Source organism: Watersipora subatra, chromosome 3, assembly GCF_963576615.1.
Source record: "Watersipora subatra chromosome 3, tzWatSuba1.1, whole genome shotgun sequence".
NCBI lineage: Eukaryota > Metazoa > Bryozoa > Gymnolaemata > Cheilostomatida > Watersiporidae > Watersipora > Watersipora subatra.
Genome location: NC_088710.1, coordinates 36,601,708 through 36,624,968, shown reverse-complemented (window position 1 = coordinate 36,624,968; position 23,261 = coordinate 36,601,708). Strand labels below are relative to the sequence as shown.

General features: G+C 35.5%; 2 protein-coding genes across 2 annotated transcripts in view; one reads left to right on the top strand and one right to left on the bottom strand.

Annotated features, from left to right (window-relative positions):
- Positions 1-9,084: 9,084 nt before the first annotated feature.
- LOC137390461 (LIM/homeobox protein Lhx5-like) lies at positions 9,085-18,409 on the top strand. The gene is made up of 6 exons (XM_068076790.1): positions 9,085-9,350; positions 11,948-12,153; positions 13,458-13,858; positions 13,963-14,128; positions 16,323-16,463; positions 17,576-18,409. Exons 1-6 carry the CDS (start codon positions 9,178-9,180, stop codon positions 17,719-17,721), a joined length of 1,233 nt encoding a protein of 410 aa, XP_067932891.1. The 5' UTR covers positions 9,085-9,177; the 3' UTR covers positions 17,722-18,409.
- A 10-nt stretch (positions 18,410-18,419) lies between these two features.
- LOC137390460 (E3 ubiquitin-protein ligase HUWE1-like) overlaps positions 18,420-23,261 on the bottom strand; it is a 149,827-nt gene continuing 144,985 nt past the window's right edge. The window contains exons 75-76 of the mRNA XM_068076789.1: positions 19,748-19,938; positions 18,420-18,901 (exon numbers count right to left, since the gene is read on the bottom strand). Of these exons, the coding sequence (XP_067932890.1) occupies positions 18,799-18,901; positions 19,748-19,938 (294 nt within the window). The 3' untranslated portion in view covers positions 18,420-18,798. The remainder of the gene's footprint in view (positions 18,902-19,747; positions 19,939-23,261) is intronic.

Below are 23,261 nucleotides of genomic sequence, written 5' to 3'. Positions count from 1 at the left end.
TAATGGGCTCATTAAATTAAATATCATTAAATGCCAGCTTATTAAAGCTTGCTAAAAACCAATGCTTTTGAATAACAATATATAAAAACAATATATGTTTGTATCTATATAAAGTCTGATAAAAATAATACAAATACATGCTATACATCTATATGCACTAATATCTACTACTACCCTTATATACAATGTAGTATTATGCATAAGTATATACTTTTTTATCTATACAAAAGTATGTATTTGAGCATAGTATTGTATAGGCCCAGTAGTACATAAATTCATACAATATATATATATACCCCGTAAATATAAATGTGTGTGTAGATATATATACATGTATATGTATGTATATACCTAAATGTATACATGTTTATATTTATAACTTTGATGTATATATATATACATATATATATATATATATATATATATATATAGCCGAATCACATACACACAACCTTTGATATATATATATATCAAAGGTTGTGTGTACGTGATTCGGTTTGTCCAGCTATAGCTATTAAAATCTTGGAATGAATAATCCGTGTTGCCGAAGATTTGATATCGGAACCTACCATCTCCAGATGATTTGCTAAACCAATGGGCTACGCAAGATTGATGGATTTATTTTGTAGCTATGTGGGTGAAAATACGCATACTGCTTTGCGTTACGACGCAGCGTCGTTTTATGCTTGCTCTCATTAGTAAGTTTAGCAATACTAGCTTACTAAAATTACCCATTGGCACTGTGCCAGGCTTATGGCAAGTGGCAGGCAACCACATAACCTGTCACTATTTATAAGCTGATCTTTGATACCCGTGCAAGGCCGAACAATCCGCTAGTATATATATACTATGTATATATATATGCATATATATGTAGTATATATACATATATATGTGTGTATATATATATATACATATGTATACATATATATGCATACATAAAATTGTATATGTATGTCATATCATATATCAGCATAACTCAATATGCACCTAAATACCTCAAAAAGGCATATATCCAACAGACAATTTGTCATATATATATAAATCTCAGTGTTTGTCTGTCCCTCATCCTTCCAGTTATAGCAATAAAATTAAAGTAACACAAAATCACTTTCATACTGGATTTGTACTCACGACATTCAAGTTGCAAGTCTACTAACAAGTCTACTAACAAGTCTACTAACAAGTCCACTAACAAGTCCACTAACAAGTCTACTAACAAGTCTACTAACAAGTCTACTAACAAGTCTACTAACAAGTCTACTAACGAGCGTTCGTAACCACAACGCTGAGTCATTCTTATTATTCTCACCGCTTTCACTATACACTGTATCTTTCACTATACACTGTGTATCTTTCACTATACACTGTAAATCTTTCACTATACACTGTATATCTTTCACTATACACTGTAAATCTTTTTTACAATTGCACACGCTATATGTGCACTTTTTAGTATTAATTATTATCTCCTTTTGCATTTGTTATTTTTTTGAAATATTGTTAAAAGCTATTTTTTACCACTACATTTTTTAATTTGCGATTTTCAAATGTGCCGTTTCGATTTCAAATGTGCCGTTACACTCCTATTTCCAGTTTTTATTAAGGTTCAATTGCTAAATCTGTAAAGACTAAATACTTTTCATGTGAACAATTGTATTATCTTGAGTAGGAATTGCCTCTACATTCTCTCTCCTTTCGGCCAGACAAAATACCAGACAGAGACAGTCTGATATCTCATTTTTATGGTTGTACCAGTAATGAGAGGCATCAGTATCGTCGTATTCACAGCTTTGATGAATAGCTTCTGTTGCAAGAGTAACCTTTTTATACACACAAACACACTTTTATGCACTCACTGTTCTTATTAATTCAACGTATTCATGAGTTTAATTTTGTTTTCTCTGTTCGTATTAATTGTATCATTACCAAATCATTTTTCATTGTAATATTTTGTACCAGTTTGGGTATATAGTAACCAAAACTGATAGCAAAATTTTATCTGAAGATTGCTCTCAGCAGGCATAAAACTATTATTAATGAAGTGTTTCATCTAAAGTTATAGTTTGTTTTACTGATTTTATACATATATATGTAGATATATATATATACAAATATATAAATATATATATATATATATACAGCAAAGAAAAAGAAAAGGTAGAGAAATATCTCCCTCTTGGAGAAGAGATTGAAAAATGCTGGGATGTAAGAACAACTGTAATCCCAGTAGTCATTGGGGCACTGGGCGCAATAACACCGGCGCATAAAATGTGACTTGCCCAAATACCAACAGCAATCAACTCAGGTGAGTTGCAGAAAAGTGCGCTATTGGGAACAGCTACGATCTTGAGGCGAGTGCTCAAACTCCCAGGTCTCTAGTAGGAGACCCAAGTTAGAGCAGAATTTACCACCCATACGGAGTATCCGGGGTGAAGAAACAATTTTTTATACATATACGTATATATATATATAGATATATATATATGCGTATATATATATACATATATATATATATATATATATATATATATATATATATATATATATATATATATATATATATATATATATATATATATATATATATATATATATATATATATATATATATATATATAAAGATATATATACGTATATATATCTGCATAATTCAGTATACACTTTACTATCTCAAAAATGACATATATCTAACATGCAATTTGTCAAACACGGCTTCAGCGTTTATCTAGCCAGATAGTTCTAGACAGGATGGTGAAACCTTCTTACATAACTTCCCCCTGCCCTCTCATGCGCTGGAAACTAAGCATAAATTCATTGAGGTGAACCAGAGACTAATAGTTTCTTATAGTGAAATCCTGCATTATACTATGATTATATAAGGCTAATATTATTTATATGTTGATTATGACATTATGGAAATAGTCTGTTAGTAGTCTGGCTTGGCATGGCAGGCCAGATAATGATGATACATTGTGCTTTTATGTGACTCACTGCAAGCCATCGGTTAACCATGGCATGTGTCAGCCAAGCTCCCTAGTTCATTTGATTCGGGTCTACTTAAAGCAAAGTTTTTCTGACTATAAAACATTAGGCAATTTTATTCTTAATTTAATAGTTATTTATTGTATATTGACAAGTGAGCTTGGCATTGCGGTAAATAGAAGGTATTTATGCAAGCCGTACCTGCAGCAGAGGTTCACTCCGAGTGAAATATGCTAGGAGTGAAGCTGATAGGAATGATGGATGAGTTGTACTAAAGCAGTCATATGTGGAGTTATATAAGAGCGGGGCTAGACTCTAGCAGAGAAGAAGCATTCATCAGGGAGTGGCAGGTAGTGGCACCCACTCGCCCGCAGCTGTCACTTTCAGCTCGCTCACTGCATTTGATTCGAGAGCTCTTATCTCTATGTACATCTTTTGTTTTTTCCAAACTCGATAATTGTCAGAGAAAGTTTATGGCTGCATCTGATATCTTGATGTGGCTGACATGTTATAACCTCAACTTTGCCACTAAATATTTCATACCGCTACAGGCTTTGATTTTTTATCAATAAATATAAAATCGTCTCCCCTTCGCTGTCCAAATTCTGCCACTTTTCATCAGTTTAACTGCATTCAATGAATGATAAGCTGTCTGTCGCACTTCCTCGCTGTTGACACAGTTGCCTAAAGGTGTGCCGCTTAGCCTTACAGTCTCTCAGTCACAACTATTGCACACAAATGATGGAGGTTACTTCATGACCAAGCATCTCTATAGATCTCGGGCTATCTGAGTGTGTCACTCAGGTACTCGAGCTCCTTAATTAAGTATATAAGTGACTCAGAATGATCTTAACCTCTTTCTTAAATTCTGGGACTTTTCATCTTCAGCCCTCTACTAACTTCTGACATATTAAAGAGTTCTTGGAAGAAATTTGAAGTAGTATTTTGTGTTTAACTGCTTAAATAGGAAGAAAATGGTAATTAGCGGCCAAATTATTTACTAGAAAGTTTAATACTTGAAATTGCTAAAGTAGAAGATAGACTGAAAAGAAAGTCCTTGAAAATAGCATGTGAAGGCTTTCTATAAATGCTTGGCTATTCTCAGATTGATACATGCATATGAGCGAGTTTTCGAGAACATAGGAAATACCTCGTAATATTTAAAAAAACTTGCATCTTTTACGCATTCTGGATTTACTAGTAGTGAATATAACTGATGTTCTGTTAAAATCAGATGCTAGTCATAGTCTAACATCTCTCTGTCAGGTTTTACCAAGATAGTTACACTACATCTCTCTGTCAGGTTTCACCAAGATAGTTACACCACATCTCTCTGTGAGGCCTTACCGAGATAGTTACACTACATTTCTCTGTGAGGTCTTACCAAGATAGTTACACTACATTTCTCTGTCAGGTTTCACCAAGATAGTTACACTACATTTCTCTGTCAGGTTTCACCAAGATAGTTACACCACATCTCTCTGTGAGGCCTTACCGAGATAGTTACACTACATTTCTCTGTGAGGTCTTACCAAGATAGTTATACTACATTTCTCTGTGAGGTCTTACCAAGATAGTTATACTACATTTCTCTGTGAGGTCTTACCAAGATAGTTACACTACATCTCTCTGTCAGGTCTTACCGAGATAGTTACACTACATCTCTCTGTCAGGTCTTACTAAGATAGTTACACTACATCTCTCTGTGAGGTCTTACCGAGATAGTTACACTACATTTCTCTGTGAGGTCTTACCAAGATAGTTATACTACATTTCTCTGTGAGGTCTTACCAAGATAGTTATACTACATCTCTCTGTCAGGTCTTACCGAGATAGTTACACTACATCTCTCTATGAGGTTTTACCAAATAACGATAATCCAAACAATTTTGACTGAATGAAAAGAAGCATAAGTGAGATATAACAAAACCTTTATTTCTCTTGTAGTACGCAGTTAAATCCTAAAGAAAGTGTGTGTTCAGAGCCTAAATATTGAGACATGAAAAAAAGATTAAGTAAAAATTATTATATAAGAAAGTAACCTGTTTGTTGAGTGAACTCGTAAATACAGGCAAACATTGATTGACCACTAATGAGACAATTTGCAGTCTAAATATAGTAGTCAGTTAATAACAAACAGAACCAAAAAGAAAAAAGAAACATGGTTGAATGGGCAGAATGATCATTAGGACTAAATGAATTGTCCAAAGCGATAAATAAAGTCTTTGTGAATATTATGTTATGGAGGTTAATTACTCAGAAAGTTATCACAAACGCCAAGATAATCAACAGTGAAATAAAGGTAAAACAAAAGGCTTCACTCATTAGAGGGTAATTAAAAATTGATTGGCACAGCTTTATGAGAGTATCTGTCTGCCCAGATTGTAGCATTCACATGAGACTATTGATCATATACTCCGCTTTGCTTTCACCCCTTTATGCAACAAATATTCAGTTCATTAGTAGATTCATCGATATCGGCCTTACAGGATGTCAACAGATACGAACAATAGGAGTTTTCTGGAATTTACCTCCAATTCTTTCATATCACACAGAATTGCTGATCAATTTGTTTGCTATATGGAAGACTGAATACTAAAGAATGTTAGCCTGGTGCAAACGGGAGTGAGAGAGTCGAAAGATGTCTTGGTTGGCTGGACACGAATAGAAATCACAGCTCGGCCTTAGCAATTGGAAAAAAGAAAGTACACCGAATGTATAAGGGAGGCCTGACGTGGATGTTGTGCAAGCTTTGCAGCAAGAAAACAAAAGAAGCGTGTAAGATGAAAAGGGGCGGGAAACAATTGCAGAGACAGATTATTGGATTTAATGGGCTTTAAACGCTGCTTTGCCCTCCAGCCATTGAACATTTTGTTTTATTTGGAATGTCTGAATATACAGAAACAAAAACAGAAAGAACAAAAACTTAACACTATAGCTGCAAAGGGTAGCTGCTGTCAGGCAAGCCAACCATTTGTACCTGTTAGGTGGGCGGGTTGCTTGTGCTTTAAAACTTTAGTTTGAGACCAACTGTGAGACAGGGCACGCAGGTGCTACTTTTTTACAGGCGAGTGTAAATGTGAACTTACCAATAGGATACATATATTATAAACTGACGGCTAGTTTGTTTTATGAGTGTTTACAGTCTGTCAATGTTAGTTGTATATTTGATCGACATATACATATAATACTGGCTATAAATTCAGTAAAGTCCAATAAAATTGCCTGGTGCTGGTGAATTAGCAAAGGGCAAAGATGACACAAGATCTGCAGACTGTAATTAGCATGGGAAACTCAAGGATATTTAACAGACAAGACTTAAAATCGTACCACTTCTTTTCTTGTCTCATTTGCAGTCATCTCACACTGACAAAACTGTCACTCTCTCTGGCCAGTCAGTGCATTGGTATTAAAAGTCAGAAAGTTTTGAACTGCGACGATTGATCATGAAGGGTGTCGCCGGGGTGACACAAGTAAACAATGCCTCTCACATCACCTCAGGAGATGCACCATTAATCACTTTGGGCCGACTCGCATGAAACGAAAAATATTTGAATATTTATTGGGTAGAATTCAATCCAATACTGCTTAAGGGGTAGAGGGGCAATCTATTAGCAAAATGTTCAACAGGAGACACGTTCGAATACACTCTATATTAAGCAAGCAGGATCTCTCTTCCTGGCGAATAACAGCCAATATGAACACAAATGGGCAGAAAAAGGTGAGCCTAGAAACTATGCCTGAAAAGTATAACGAAACTTTTAAAAATTAATTATGCAACAACCAGTAAAGGTTATTTTCTGTGCCTTATCTATCGTGGCCTTAGTTTGCAGATATTGTAAACATATAGTGTACTATGAAGGCCTGGATATTAACATATAGTGTACTGTGATGAACTGGATACTAACATATAGTGTACTGTGAAGACCTGGATATTAACATATAGTGTACTGTGATGGCCTGGATATTAACATATAGTGTACTGTGAAGACCTGGATATTAACATATAGTGTACTGTGATGGCCTGGATATTAACATATAGTGTACTGGGAAGACCTGGATATAAACATATAGTATACTGTGATGGCCTGGATATTGACATATAGTGTACTGTGAAGGCCTGGATATAAACATATAGTGTACTGTGAAGGCCTGGATATAAACATATAGTGTACTGTGAAGGCCTGGATATTAGCATATAGTGTACTGTGATGACCTGGATATAAACATATAGTGTACTGGATATAAACATAGCACCCTCACAGCCAGCACCAACATTCAGTTTGAAGCGGGTTTCTGCACTATTTCGTTTAGTGTGGAATCCTGGCAGAGACTTTTTAGACAATTTTATTACTATATCCATGAGAGAAGTAAGATAATGCTAATGCCACTTAATTCCGATGTTGCTAGTAATCTTGTAAACCTTTTCAGCTTATTATGCCTTATTGCTAGTTTCCCTTTTAAATTATAAGATAATCATAATTTGGTTCGCACAAGATTAAAGAACACCTTACGGAATTAGTCACAGTTTTCGGTGAATAGATCTTAATGGTTTAGCTTGTGTAAACATCGGAGTCTGCGATTGTTTCCGGCCGCAGCCACGCGTCTCCGTAACACGGAGTGTAATATTCAGAAATGAATTGGCCAGTGGATTAGCGTTGTGGTGATGTTTATACTCAGAATTGTCTAAGGCTTATCTTCAGCGTGTGTCGAAATGAGCTTAGAGCCGGCTGTCTGGTCAGACAGTTGAGGAAGAACAGTACTCATGAGCTCATGAGAGATGAAGAATGCCTGGAATTGAGGAATGGAGTGAACGGGGAGCGGTAAAATGGGTAGAATGAAAAGGGAGAGAAAGGATATATGACAACCATTTTCTTCGACATTTGACTCCTGTTTCGATCTGGCTGACTTGGAGATCTTTTAAACGACCTTACATCATCTGCGGTCATAGAAATGAGCAAAGATCAGCCGCTGCAAGGCGCGGCTAAAAGTTTCACAAAATATAAAGGAATGCTGACCACCCCGAAGTCGCCTCACATTCCATTAAGAATATTAGCTAGAATGGCCATAGCTTTGTTTGAGAGTGTCTGACTTAAATTTGTAAAACTGGTCAGTTTTATTAGCTTCCAAATGTTTAGTGCTGTATAATGCCAACGTAGTGAATGTTAAATTTTAAAATGGTGCCTAACATACACTTTTGTAGACTGCTATGATGTACATCTGGTATTGCTGATAAAGTTTTATATATACATATATATATATATATATGTATATATATATGTACATATATGTATACATATATGTACATATATGTGTATATACATATATATATGTATATATATATATGTACATATATATACATATATATATATGTGTACATATATATATGTATATATATGTATATATATACATATATATATATATATATATATATATATATATATATATATATATATATATATATATATATATATATATATATATATATAGATATATATATATATATATATATATATGTATATATATATATGTGTATATATATATATGTATATCTGGTATGCGTAAAGCCTGTCATCAACACAAATGGCAACTTTTTTGAGCTGATGTAAATTTTAACTTTACTTTTGCTAATAAAATTTTAGTTTATTGGCATATTTTTAAAAGCTTTATATTCAATCCAATATTTAAATTTCATGACAGCCAATAGCAAATACCTTTTTACATTTTAATCATCGTGAATTACAAAACATCTATTAATTATATATATATATATTAATAACATATATTTATTATATTACAATTACAAAACATCTATATTCCAATTTCATTTTTTTCACACAACAACTTCACTTGTTTTGTTTACCATTGAGATGAAATTTTACCAGTTACAATTGAGATGAAATAGCCTGCTTGTCATGTCTTTGCCATGCCTACATCGAGCAGTTGGCCTAAGCACTCAATGCATCAAAAACTGACAGCTTAAGCTCCGCCTACTTTTGGCTTTGTTGAATAGTCGGTGTGAGCAAATGTACGTAATGGGCAATGATATATATACAGAATCTACCATCCTCACCTCATTTCCGTATTTCCTTCAACCTCTGCAGCATCTTTGTTGTTGCGACGGCGGTTTCAGCTTTACCGAGAACAGAGTAAGGAGGAAAGAGCTCTTCTGGAGTTGCAACTTTTGCCGAGATGGAGAAAGTTTGCGCTGGATGCGACAAGCCTATTTCAGACAGATATCTATTCACAGTGCTCGACAGGACTTGGCACTCTGCGTGCGTTACATGCGTGGATTGTAATACGACTCTCTCTGATACCTGCTTTACTAGAGATGGCAAACTGTATTGCAAAAGTGACTTTTTTCGGTAAGTAACTAACAACAGTAAGGGTAAGATTTAGTTAGTCAATAGACACTTTCAAATTACAGTTTGTATGTTCTATCTAGCTAGATCTAGTAAAATATATCGACAGAAAGTTAACTCAAAGTTGCTATCTAATACGAATCGCAAAATTATGACTTGTCATCGAGATTTTATCGCATATGTAATAAATTAATATAAATACATACGTAATATACTAATATAAATACATACGTAATATACTAATATAAATACATATTTAATATACTAATATAAATACATATGTAATATATTAATATAAATACATATGTAATATATTAATATAAATACATATGTAATATATTAATATAAATACATATGTAATATATTAATATAAATACATATGTAATATACTAATATAAATACATGTGTAATATATTAATATAAATAAATATCTACAGCAGTCTGAATATATTTAAATATTCACTGCTGAAAACTGGAGGCTGAGTAGCCAAGACAAGATGCAGGTAGGCACTGAATAAAATAGCCTGATAAAATACTCAGAAATGTATGCAGTGTTATTGTGGCATATGAAACCTGTGTATTTAGCAATACAATGTTTCATAAGACAATGAAGAACGCAATTGTAAACATTGTACCGCAATAAGTTAATGCATGTTTTTTGTGATATGCGTAACTATTAGATAAAAGATTCTGGGCTATAAAAAGCTTATTGCAAGCAGCTAGATTTGTTTGATATTCAAAATTAATGAGTGACCCACTAAGTAGGATCTCAAGATTATTAAAAAGACTTTTTCTCACAAAAGTGGATTGTGTTTGCAGTGTTTATTGCCATATACTGTACCTTGACCGTATACCTTGACCGTATACCTTGACCATATACCTATAGTTGCTATTACCTTTAGTTGTCATACTACCATCTACTTTAATCAGAATTTTAAATTTCTTTGTGTAAAAATTGCGCCTGTCTGATTCCGCATTCTATATTAGTCTATAAACACTGATTTCTCTCACAAACAGATTGAATAACACAAATTGCTTGTCAAAGTATTTTCCCATCTGTATTCTTTATACAGTACTATCATAGGTTTGCATGCTCAATTGCTCGTCAGCAATCATAAAATTAGGCCAATTTCGTATCCTCTATTCACCTCCTTCTGTACCTTTTCCCATGCACATCTCTAATTGTCAGCTTTGGATTAAACGCTTTGTTAGACAATTAATGAAATACGGCTTAACTGAATTTTTTTTTTAGCCGTTCACTCGTGTGTTCACACCAACGAGCCCGCTGATCAGGCTTGCACTCACAATCATATTAGTCTGTTAAGAGGCCCTTATATCATTCTCACATGAAATAAGCAGCATCCAAATTATTTCTTGCCTTTTGCGTACTTCACAGTTCAATTATGAGTTTAGTTTCTATTCTACTAAAGAACGAGCTTCCATATTATTTTATGATTTTTCTCGTATCTCTTGTGAATAAAGACAATGAATGTTCATTCGACGCTGCGCATTGCGCTCAGTAACTCAGCATTTCTACAGCTGCAGAATATTACGATTAGATTCAAGCGTTGTCTTTTCCATTGCACTAACGGCACAAAAGGCTTTTTAAGACTCTCAATGGCCGATGTTCCGATTGCTCAGTTGATTCTAAATCTCAGGTGAAATGAATTGCTAGTCGAAATGCTACTGGGCGTCGTGGTCTGTTTGTTTACATTCATCTAGTGTTATTGAATGTGTCAGATGTGTGTAGCGGTTCAGCTACATTAAATCCTTTCAATGCCCGTGCGTATAAAAAGATTAAAGACAATAGCATTATATTTTCTTGAGCATTCAATGTTCACATTTTTATTATTATTGAAAGCAAAACTTGGGACATCGTATAAAGGAACGAACGATGTTTAGAGACAGTAAAGTGTTTGTTATAGCTGTCGACGGACACGCAGCCGTCTCTCTATTCATCTCTATAGCTAGCTCATGAATGTAGTTGGGTTCTACAAACACCGAGACACACTCCTTGCTTTGAAATGTAAAACCTCTCATAAAACATGTTTAGTGGTGGGACTACTACTCTCGCTCCCCTCTAGCCAGCTTCCAACACTCGTCTGGAAGCAAACACACTTTCTCGAAAGAACTACTAATTCCAAAACACTACGTAGAATATTCATGAAAGCTTTTTTTCAAGTACAAGCTACTATATTAAAATACTTTTGTTTAGAAATACAAAAATTATTTCATTAATCTATAACATGCCAGGAATATTAGTTGCAATAATCATTTAAATTATTTGAGCAGAAAAAGTGCCAGGAATAAAATAATATTCGAAAAACATTTTGATGCAGTTGTTAACTTATTAGGAAGTGAAAAATGGAGTTTTATGTAAGAAATTGACATCGGCAGCTGAAACAGTTACAATTCAGCAGCTGGACTCACTAGCCAACTTGGTCGTTCTTAAAAAGCCGAGCTTCTTGTACCTTTCACCTAATTTATATGCCTTTATTCTCTATGGCTTGTGCAGACTCTAGCATATATTTTACTGGGAAGATAATTAATATACTAAGGAAATGAGGTTTTGTGAAATGACCGTCTGCTGCGTGTTTTAGGTTATATGGTACGAAGTGCGGTGGATGCAATGAAGGAATTTCACCCAATGAGTTTGTAAGAATGGTAAAAGACCAAGTTTACCACCTCAAGTGCTTTATTTGCCTCAGCTGCCAGAGACAGCTGTCGACAGGAGAGGAGCTTTACCTCTTACCAAATCATAAGTTTCTCTGTACTACGGATTTCTTGAATAGCAAATACAAAAATGGTGAGCAACTTATATAAATTTTATTATCGGCTCAATATGAATAGAAATGGTGAACAAGAAATCCAAAATGCTCTTTAAAATGGAGTAGATTATTGTTACTGTTCAATTGTGGTGCCACTGAGGGGGGGCAAGCTTCTACACCCACTCACTTCTGCTCTACAACAATAATAGCTCGGCATTCATATTGTTTTTGCGTTAGAAAAAATACTCTTATCCAGAAGCTGTCTATAGAAACTCAAACGTATAAACTATAGTTTTAAAGGGCAATTATTTTATGGGTACAATTTATGCGAGGCTACTGCGTGCCCAAACTCTGTGTATGTAGAGTGCAGTTGTCTCGATAGCATTCGGAAGTAGCACATGCTCTCGAGTGCCACTTGACACTTCCTCTAACTCGAAACTTTATACCAAAATTTTGCGCGTATGCTTAATGCTGCGGAAAATATCTTGTGCAGAAAGCAGTAGCTGTCGCAGGACCTGTCAGCCGAGCTGACGATACTCACGAGAGACGGGTAGTCCGATTGTATATGAGATAAGCTAGAGATGATTTCTCACTGAGACACATTGTATCAGTTTAGTTTCGCGGATTAAATAACAGCGGCAGAATAACACTAGGCTCTGCTCATCCTGTTTGGTCAAAGCCAGAATGATGCTAGATAAATATTTAAACGTTTGCCACATTATAAATGACCGGCTCGAGTGACTGATATCCAAGAGAAAATGGATAATCCAATAGAGATATTCTAGTCAAGTTGATCTGCAGCTCATATTTGCTATATCTGTCTTTGTATCAATTCACTAGTGTTTAGACGTCCTATTTGGTTATACACATCTTCAAATAATGTACTCGCTTATCACACGATTTGGATCGATCAATTTACGCCATCGTTGTTTAGGAAACTAGGCTTGCGCAGGCCAAAAACTTTGAGCGATCTGGTAATATTTTACACTCTGACTTATCCTTATTAATTGTTTCGTGTCAGAAATGAGCATTTGTCTTGCTCGCTACTCGTCTTCCTTTCCCTTACATTCCTTTTTTTACATTAGTTTTTGCCTCTGCTCAACCTACTGCATCACCTTGGTAACGCCGTAAATCTTTGTTTTGCAATTATTTACAAATTTTTATAGATCTTTTAATTCAAGTAATTATAAAATACAACCTTAGGATTTGCCAAATAAGAATGTTTTGGTTGTTCATCTCTCTAGCTGTGATCTTTCTAGCTGTGATCTTTCTAGCTGAATGCTTCTGTGATATTTTAGCAGTTGCGCGTGATGATTGTATTTATTTATCTTTACTTTACTAGCATCGACATCGGATGCTGAAGATATTGACGATTCGGCATTTGAGAATGAGACTATGGAAGGGATTTCGGAACATGGTGACAACTCTGATAAAGAAACAAGTTTTGATGGAGACATTATCACGTCGCCGCATACAGAAGATGGTTCGAAAGATGGCGGTGTCGAATCTCTCCATGGTACCGGTAATCACGAGCTCATAAATTGTAACAATTCTAGCAGTGACAAGGAAGAAAGCAATTCGTTAGACGATGTAAATGGTAATAAAAGACGCGGCCCGAGAACGACGATCAAGGCAAAGCAACTAGAAGTGCTCAAAACAGCATTCACAGCGACACCAAAACCGACGAGACACATCAGAGAGCAGCTTGCTGCCGAAACCGGACTGAATATGAGAGTTATCCAGGTAAAAAGAGAATATATAAATAATAATAATAATAGTACTAGTGGTAAAACATGCTTTAAAATGGCTGGCTGCACGAATATACACATACTTAAAAATCTTGCCAGGTTTGGTTTCAAAATCGAAGATCAAAGGAGAGAAGGTTAAAACAGATGAACACAATCGGGTCAAGAAGGCCATTCTTTAATAGAGGCTCTTCGAGAAGAATGAGGGGTTCACATGGTATAGATGACAGTCCAGAGATGCCACCTCCTTATGGATTCTACACTACAGGTAATTTCCTCTGCAACCATTTGCTAGAAATAGACTACGCATGATTGTGGAAGTTGAAAATCCCAAAATGAATGAGAACCCACTCAATGGCTTTCTGTACTGGTTTAGCCACCTGATCAAGGCACGGGGAGAGTCGCACCAGCTTAACCTATAGGTCTGCATAACTATTATAGCGAAATGACAACTCTTACAAAATCAAAATCATACTGTGGTCACATCAACCCTATCATCACCTGTTGGGCGTTTGCCAGTGTGCTTTTTAGTAGTGAGAGTCTAACATTCAAAGCTTTAGCGCATTTGAATTCATAAAAAGCAGGTTTTTTCAAGGGGTTAGTTAATTTGAAATATTTGTAAGTATTGATATAAGGCTAGAAATATTATATTGGTCATGTTAAATAAATATTTCTCAACCGGTTCTATCGATAAATTTCTAGAGATCGCTTCAGGGTCCAATTTTAGCGGTTTGATGTTGTTTTAAAAGGCACAGCGAGGAGAACTGACAACTATTAGCGCTAAAAGCCTCGTAGGCAAAATAAATGAGAGCAGCTGTTTTAATATTACTAGTGATTGCAAGATGCTGATTTAGATTTGTAATGAGTTGGACAGTAAACAAGCCAATTGTCTGCAGTGTGATTTTATCACACCCGTTCACTCTGCCTACACTCATCATAGCTTTGTTAGAGCGTGTGTCAGCGTGTGTCAGCGTGTGTCAGCATGTGTCAGCAAAGATTGACGAGCATCTTTGTCACACGAATATTTGGTTTTATCTTGTCTTCAAAACTAGGGCAAAAATTACATATGCAAAATTTATGTAGAAGTATGTTTGTTATTACTATGAAAAATATGATTGTATCTAAAATGATGTACAACATTATATAAAAAATGTATAGTCTAACACGTTAAGGTGAAAACACGGAGTTATTATTCATTATCTTATTGCGATCACTCCCACATCCGCTCAGTAATAGTCTAGAAGAGCCTTTCTTCCTTCGACAGATCTGCGCATGAGCCCTCCCCGTTGAAACTTAACGACCTCCCGTCATCTTATCTTCAATCTATATAGCTTCTTTCTTTGTCACGTGAAAACCACAGAACTGGAACTGAGTGAAAAGTTTGGAGAAATCCGAGCCTTGCAGAGATAAGCAGTTGAATCTGTGCAGCGGCCTGCCCAATATTCACACGTTTATCAATAGAATTGTCCACAAGCTTTTTACTCCCTCGAGTTTCGAGGTTAGATCGCAACTTAATACTTTAATAGCTAAATGTGTCGACCACAAATCACCTGAAAATGCTTGCCAAAAATATCGTGCATACTGAAAAAGCAATATAAACAAACTAGCCTCCAAAGAACAATTGCCCCTAAGAGAGGCTAGTTTTATTAAAACACTGTGGTCAGGTTTCCACATGCTTCTTTGCAAATTTGTAAGCTCAGCATTTTTTTCATTTATTACGGGAATTTGTCAAACAAACGCGTTGAGTCTTTTGAATAGCTATGAGAAGCAAGCGTACAACTTTGTCTCTCCATGAATCGTCGTCAATGGGATACAGTTGGAAGCTTGTTTACTTTTCTATAATATAAGCAAAATTAAACAAAAGTTGATGGTCTGAACATTTCAAAAGGCCAATGAAGATTGCAGTTGAAATTCGGTACATCGCTAAACAAATGGAATTTCTCTATTGTCCTACAATCTTGACAGAAAGGTGCCAATCGACCAGACGAGCTCATCAATCTTTTGTTAACTTTTTGAATCAAAACGAAGCAAACACAAAAGCCTTTAACACTATTTAAATTTCGTTTGCAATCTTTTCATATTCACAGTCCTTACACAGATGACGGCTTCCAGTCAAAGGCTGGCTCACATACGTAAATATACAGCATCTGATAAAGCGAGCATTTACTCATATGTCTATTGTCTCATTCTAAATGTTATCTCTGACAGAATAAACATTTTCCCTATCTAACACCAGAGAGTCAATGGTAATATCATCTAACAGTAGGCCATATAGCGTTACCTATTCACCTATTCGTGTATGCAAGCAGTCGACGGATGATGAGCAAAATGATTTAATTTATATTAGAGACATCTTGCACTGGCCTATATTGGTCTATATTGGTCTACACTGGCCTATATTGGTCTATATTGGTCTATACTGGTGTTCGTTGTTCCTTATTATTCTTTACTTCATTTGACAGAGCAAGACAGTTACTATAGCGGGATGTATCAGCAATATCCTCAAGATATCTACCCTAATCAGGGCCACCCACCAGCAAATGACACTTTCTTAACAAATGGAAACATTAATCCATTAGAGATGCCTCCCATCGCCCATCAAGGTAAACCCATACCATCATATCTAACCGTTATTAGCATGACCAGATACTTCTAAAAGATAAATCTTTATCTAACAACCAAACCTTTTACGGTTGTTGAAACCCAAAATGTTTTACACAATAATTTAGACACAGCGCTACTAGGTGGTAGCCAAGATTATATTGGATTGGCTCCTTCGATTAGCAGATGTAATTTAAATACATGCCTAATCTACGAGTCGAGTAGTTGTTACATCTTTTCTCCAATCGGAGTCAGAACAATTCGACATAGGCTATTAAGACTAGCGTAAGGCTATTAGTGAATTGGTAGACACGGGCTATGGGAGAGGATCCTACTTCTCACACCGAGAACAAAATTAAAACCTTGACCTACAGAAAGCAGAAATTCTAATCTTTATAAAGAGAGAGTGTATAATTATTAATGGTTTAATGGCAGCGGCTGTGCAACTTGTCTTCTTGCCACATCTTATTGAATGTACTACGTGTGCAGTTAGGTCAGACTGCTTTAACAAGACTATTACTCAAGAATGTGAAAATTTAAAAAAAATCAATTCAGAAGGGAATTTTTAGTGCGATTTTCTTAGTTCATTACGAATACAAAGCAACTTTTATTACAAATCATTCGCTAAAAGAAAAGGTATGAATCTTTGTTATTTTAACCCTTAACGGCAATTCAGAGGGAAGCGATCCTGGCATGTTGATGGCAAAGTGTATCCGTCAGATGAATGGAATTAAACGTCAGTGGCTGCTTGCACTTCGTGTGTACAGCCTTAAAAGGAAGGAGCGTCGTCTCCTCAGAGACCGTTTGTGTGTATAACTAGTACATCGTCATCACCTCCATCCAGCCTGCTAATGCGTTCACAGATACGCTGTCAACTTTTCTTTTAAAAGTAAAATTCAGTACCAAATAACACCTTTTCTAGAAATAGCTTCTTTCATTTGACTCATTCTCAATATAGAAAGAAGGATGATTTTTTTTACAAGGCAGTACTATATCTTTGCTTGATGTAATGGCCGCAAAGTGAATTTGCTTGTTTGATTGCAAATATAATCCCAATAAACTGATGTTGGTGTCTTCAAGGTTCTCTCGTACATGTTACAGATTTTTGTTGCAGGTATGAGAGAAAATGGTTACATGTCCGAAGTACTAGGGCAGACAAGTCCTGATCTGGTCACACCACAAATGACCGATGGCAATTTTACAAGAGGATCGATATACAATGCAATGCCCCACCACCAACAACCCATCGAGTCTTGGTGAATGCATCCATCAAGGAATAACTACAAAAACCTCTAATATTTTCCCACAGCAATACTGTGCCATTATTTATTAGCGACCCAGCATGCGCTGGCAGACAAGATGTGCTGTTGTACAATCAGTCGTACTAGAGCTGGGCAAGAATACGCCTGCTCACCCATCACATGATCATTGTTGTATTTGTAACATTCAAGTCAGTCTTTATCGTCTGCCCAAGTTGTTATCCAGTTAGGCCCTCCATTTCTTGTTAGTCCATGTGTATCAAAGCGGGTAAGGCAGCAAGCTTTATCATTTATGCCCAGACCTCACACAGATTTGACTATATTTTTATTTAAGATAAACCGACTCATTAATTGAACTCATAGACCAAAGAGTGCAAGCATATTTGTTATATCAGAATATATTTATATTGTTAAACGTAGTACTGATCTCAAGCTTCTAACTGTAGTCCATGACAAAGCGCTGTAATACTGTCTTTCTCATAATGCGTGTAATTATTGTCTATATTTATTGCATTATTTTGTCTTGTCAACTTTTCTCAATATTACACACTCGCCTATTTAGATGACTGTTTTAAGACTTACCAATTTCAAACTGGCATACTGTTTAAATTTATGGCGCATGAATAGAGCTTTATACTAAGTTGGCCTTATTTTGCGAATTTAGGAGAAATACAAATATACCATCATACCATCAACCATCTTGCTTCTTAGCATTTATTGGCAAATAAATCAAAGTGGATAAATAGTCGTGGACAGAGACACAGTCTGTGCAACATACAAGACATTATTATAACAAAAAATTCATGATTATATTTTTTATTTAGCTGTATATACATTACAAGGATGCTTTAGCATTACACATATTACCAAGTACTGTGGAGTGACATGGAATAATACAGTTTTGGGAGTGACAACATAACAGAATGGGTTAGGCATTGAGCAGTGCATGTAAGAACCTGACAATACGACTTCAACAAAAATACCTTTTACTTATCTAATGACTAAAATAGTAAGAGCATTGTAAACTAGATGAGAAAGCTGTCCAGATTTCGGCCAAGAGTTTCTGTGCCGTTAAAAATTAGGCAAGACCGAAGCCCTCTGAGCATTCACTGATGACGAGCAGCAGCATTCTCTTGAGCTTGTCAAATGTCTCATATGCGGGAAGGTCGAGCTGGTTGAAACTGCAGCAGAATAGAGCAACTAATTAACTGCGAGGTAGATAACCTGTATAGAGCAGCAAGCTAAGCAACTTAAAACCAATAACTACCAATTTAATCACAAACCCTGAGTGACACAACTATACTGGCAGCCAAGCAATGACACTTAAAGTACAGCTGGCCTTCTCACACTGGCTTCTATTTCTAAACATTAATTCTAATTATTTTTTAGCTTTGGTTATTTTTAAGCTGTAACTATCGTGAATGCTATGCATCGAAGAGGCCATTCGGACAATCTGAGTTAACTAGCTCAGAGGATTGACGATGAACCGCTGAGAAAATAAACATACAAGGCTTGCGAGTGGAATTGTACAAGAAATAATTATGCAAGAAGAGTCCGACAAAAAGTGGCGAGAAGGTTTTAAGACGGAATTACTACAAGCTAGCTCCACCTAACTCTCGAGGTCACGCCTGCCACATCAAAAGCTCCCTATGAGTCTGCAATGTAAATTTTCATGTAGCCATCAAGCAGGTACGGAGGCGCTTGACAAGCATTTTCCAAGTTGAAAAGATTGATTGTTCGTGTAATGACCATTACTCATAGGATAGGCACCTAAAGCATGATTAATGTAGCAACTAATACGAAGCTTTTAGGAAACCAAGTTTATTTATGTTATACGAGTGAACGTAGAGCATACTTTGTTTAAATATCCTACAAATCAGTGCATATTCACTCGTTCATTCGCAACAAATATAAGATTTCTTAATGAAAGGGATCAAATGCAAACTCAGCTTCTGGTTGAAACACCTAGAACGATGAAAGAATCTGTGTGAGATGAGAGCGACATAACAGCCAAAGAGATGGCTCACCAGGTGTGTGCACATGGTAGGCGATCAGTAGATCTGTCATCTCTGTGAATCTGAAACTTCTGGGTGCCGTTCATGCCCTCGAGGTATGCAAAACCTTGCAGAGGCACTTTGGAGGTGCCAGTTACGAATTGAAGGAACCGGGCTCTTTCCGCTTGGTCAAATGACCTCAATGCTCTCCAGAGCCATATTATCTACAATACAAATATAAATTTGAATATAACCAACTTCTAACATAGCAGAGCTATATAACCTGACCGATGCTAGGGAGTTTAGCACAGAACTGTGTAAAATAGGTGAGATACATGTACGTGTCTTCAGCAAATGTCAGCTATGCAACCAGTGATACAGCCAATTAAGTAATAGAACCCTTCCATGACTAATAATCTTTTTGTGAGTTTTTAAGTAGGCATAATGTAAAATCTAATGTGGCGATTATTAAAAAAAATGTAAAAAAAATTAAAAACCATATTATACTAAATTATTATATCAATGATGTGGCCATATTATACTAAAATATTATATCAATGATGTGGCCATATTATATAGCCACATCATTGTAAATTATTATTATGTTAGTAATAACTTAGTATAATATGCTTCTCCTGCAGTAATCACAAAATAAAATGAGATGATTGTAACAAAAGCAAGCTAATCTCGGCATCATGAAGCAATATGGAGCTAAAATTATTTTACGCCATACATAGGCAGTTGTGAGCTGAGATGACCTGATAAATTGAACGATCGGTTAGATACTTCTAGTAGCAGTGGAGTTTTTTTTATGCAAAACATCGTAAGTTTTATCCTTAAAAACCCAGAGTATTATGTTAGAAAAATGGATGGTCAAGTGATGGTCTAGATGATTAAAAAAACTATTAAAAAAGTTGAAATTAGTTGAGCAATCATTTTAAGACCTCAAAAAAAAGCTCCAAACTGTCTATTTGCACGAAGTGATGCTCAACAAATCTTACTGAGTTGATCCACTAGTCTAAAAGCTCACGCATAGCATTACCTCTACAACAGAAATACCACGACAAAAAATGAGACAAAATCATTGCTTTTGGTCCTGATATTTGATCTATGCTGCTATTCCATGCTTTGAAAATATTCGTCGCAAGAGCGACTTCTACAAAGATAACCCCGAAATGCTTAGATTTTATATATATTTTAAAATAGTCAAGATAAGTCCTGCTATTCATCTACAAATTCTTTGTTGAAGTTGTTCATTTTATAAGTTTAGTAGTAATTTGAGTTTTTTTAAGTTTTGGCTTTAAATTATAATTATAATTAAGATAAAATAGGAAGATTTTCATTATAAATAATAAATAGAACGCAAGGTCCGTATTACAAACTACTTGTTTTCTACAGTTGAATACTTGCAAGCATACTATTCGGATTCAGCCATGGAAAGACCTTCGTAGTATCGACAATTATTTGTAAGATGCATTGTAAGGATGAAACCTAGAGGAATGAAAATGCACCGATTGGACTGGCTTAAACCACAACTGTCACGTATAACTTTTATCGTATTTACTAAGTAAATCAGGCACGCTGATTCCGATTTTGTACTCAAAATAAAGATTAGTCGACTAACTTTCAGAGTAATGAAGGATTTTTTACAGCGTTTTAATATCGGTCTCGAAAACAACACAATCGGCACAACAAGCTCTGCCCATAAATATGTGACGTAACCTAGCTTTTTAGAAACAGAAGTTACATAGGGATGTTTAGACCGATTTAGAATAATAGAGATGGGTGTTTTAAAATCCATTAATATCTAAATTCAGCCTTAAAAATAATCTTAGTCTTTTCTGAAAGGTAGATAAGCTATTTAACATTGCATATTTAAAAAATCGCGATAACAACGCTAGCTTGTGATAAAACCGCGCTTTTTGAGCTCATTTTTCTAGGCGTTCAGCCTAGTTAAACATCATGTAACAAGCTATGAGCAATTTTAAATAGTTTATATACCTTTCATAAAAGACTGCGATTATTTTACAGGCTGGATTTAGATAATAATGGATTTTAAGACACCTATCTCTATTATTCTAAATCGGACTAAACATTCCTAACGTTCCTGAAAAAGCTAGGTTTCGTCAAATATTTATGGGCGGAGCTTGTAATGCCGATTGTGTTGTTTTCGAAACGGATATTGAAACGCTTTAAAAAAGCCTAATTGACTTAAGGTTAGTGGACCAATCTTTATTTTGAGTACAAAATCGGAATCAGCGTGTCTGATTTACCTGGAATATACGATAAAATTTGTACGTGACAGTTATGGTTTAAGTTACCAATGACTAACTTGTCCGGACAAAAGAGGTTATTGTAAGAATATTCAAGTGAGAAGACAATGATTAGATTGCCTTAATTATGAAGTCAAAGACTATTTTAGGAGCGGGCAGAGATTGCGCAAAGACTTTGTATTACAACTCAGCACATTATAGATAAGCCTTATGATGATATGGACATCGCTCTAGCACATAATCCGTTATATTTATCGAGCAACATCAACCTGTTTTAAGTTAAGACACAGGCAACTTTGGCACGACTCACAAAAAATGATGTATTTGCTACAACTTATGTGGTATGACATATTCATGGAGAAGAATGTACCAAAATGAAGTTAACAAATATATAACGACGGGCAAAGGGGAACCCGAGTCTCAGCAAGATAAACATGGCATTAAAGTGTGACCTTACATGGCAACAGTTACAAGCTACAATCACACAAAAGCATTTAGAGGTAATGTAATAGTGAGATGCTTCGAATCATTGTAAATCGATCTTTTCTCATCTCTTACAAAAGTTTAAAATTACGCGAGTTGCCCCGAGACAAAGCTTATCTCATTATGCGTGTTTACAACAGTACAAGACAAACCATTTCTGACACATTTTGTCTCAAGTTACACTCGAGCTTGTATATTTGAAAAGAGAGCTTAAAAACTAGCGTGTCACAACCAGATTCTTTATGTGACCACTGCTAGTAGATCTTTTATAGCAACAAGATAAGCGGAATCTATAAAATGATGACCAACCGAATATTACTTCAAATATTTTAAAGAGCCGACTCGCTACCATAGATATTTGATTCACTTGCTCTGGAAATAGGTACAGATCTAATCAGCAGATAAACTATATATTCAAGTTGAAACTGCGAAAAATGGCTACTGAGGTGGCATTACTAAGTGATAGCAATAGCTGATAGGTGATAATGTCAGTAATTTAAAAACTCAAAACTTTTTTACGAGTGTTGGAGACATGAGAAGATGGATCGATGAGATAAAATGGTGAATGAGACAATGACGCATAACCTTGAGAATGGTGCTTGCCCATAGGCACCTGAGTATGAAGCGAGTAAGCATGTTCGACCCCTACCTAATACTTGCGATAGCCATTGAATTGGTCACACCAAGGTTGCTGTTTATTGTTTGTAAATCCAGTTTGTTTTCGAATGCAAATTTCGGTTAAAATTAATTTGCATAAAACATAGAGGAATAGAGATGAGTGATAATTTATA

Excerpts from the sequence above, each read along its gene's own strand:
- LOC137390461 (XM_068076790.1), top strand. The coding sequence starts at position 9,178 with ATGGAGAAAGTTTGCGCTGGATGCGACAAGCCTATTTCAGACAGATAT. Across the intron at positions 12,154-13,457 it reads GAATAGCAAATACAAAAATG|CATCGACATCGGATGCTGAA; the intron begins GTGAGCAACTTA and ends TTACTTTACTAG. Across the intron at positions 13,859-13,962 it reads TGAATATGAGAGTTATCCAG|GTTTGGTTTCAAAATCGAAG; the intron begins GTAAAAAGAGAA and ends AAATCTTGCCAG.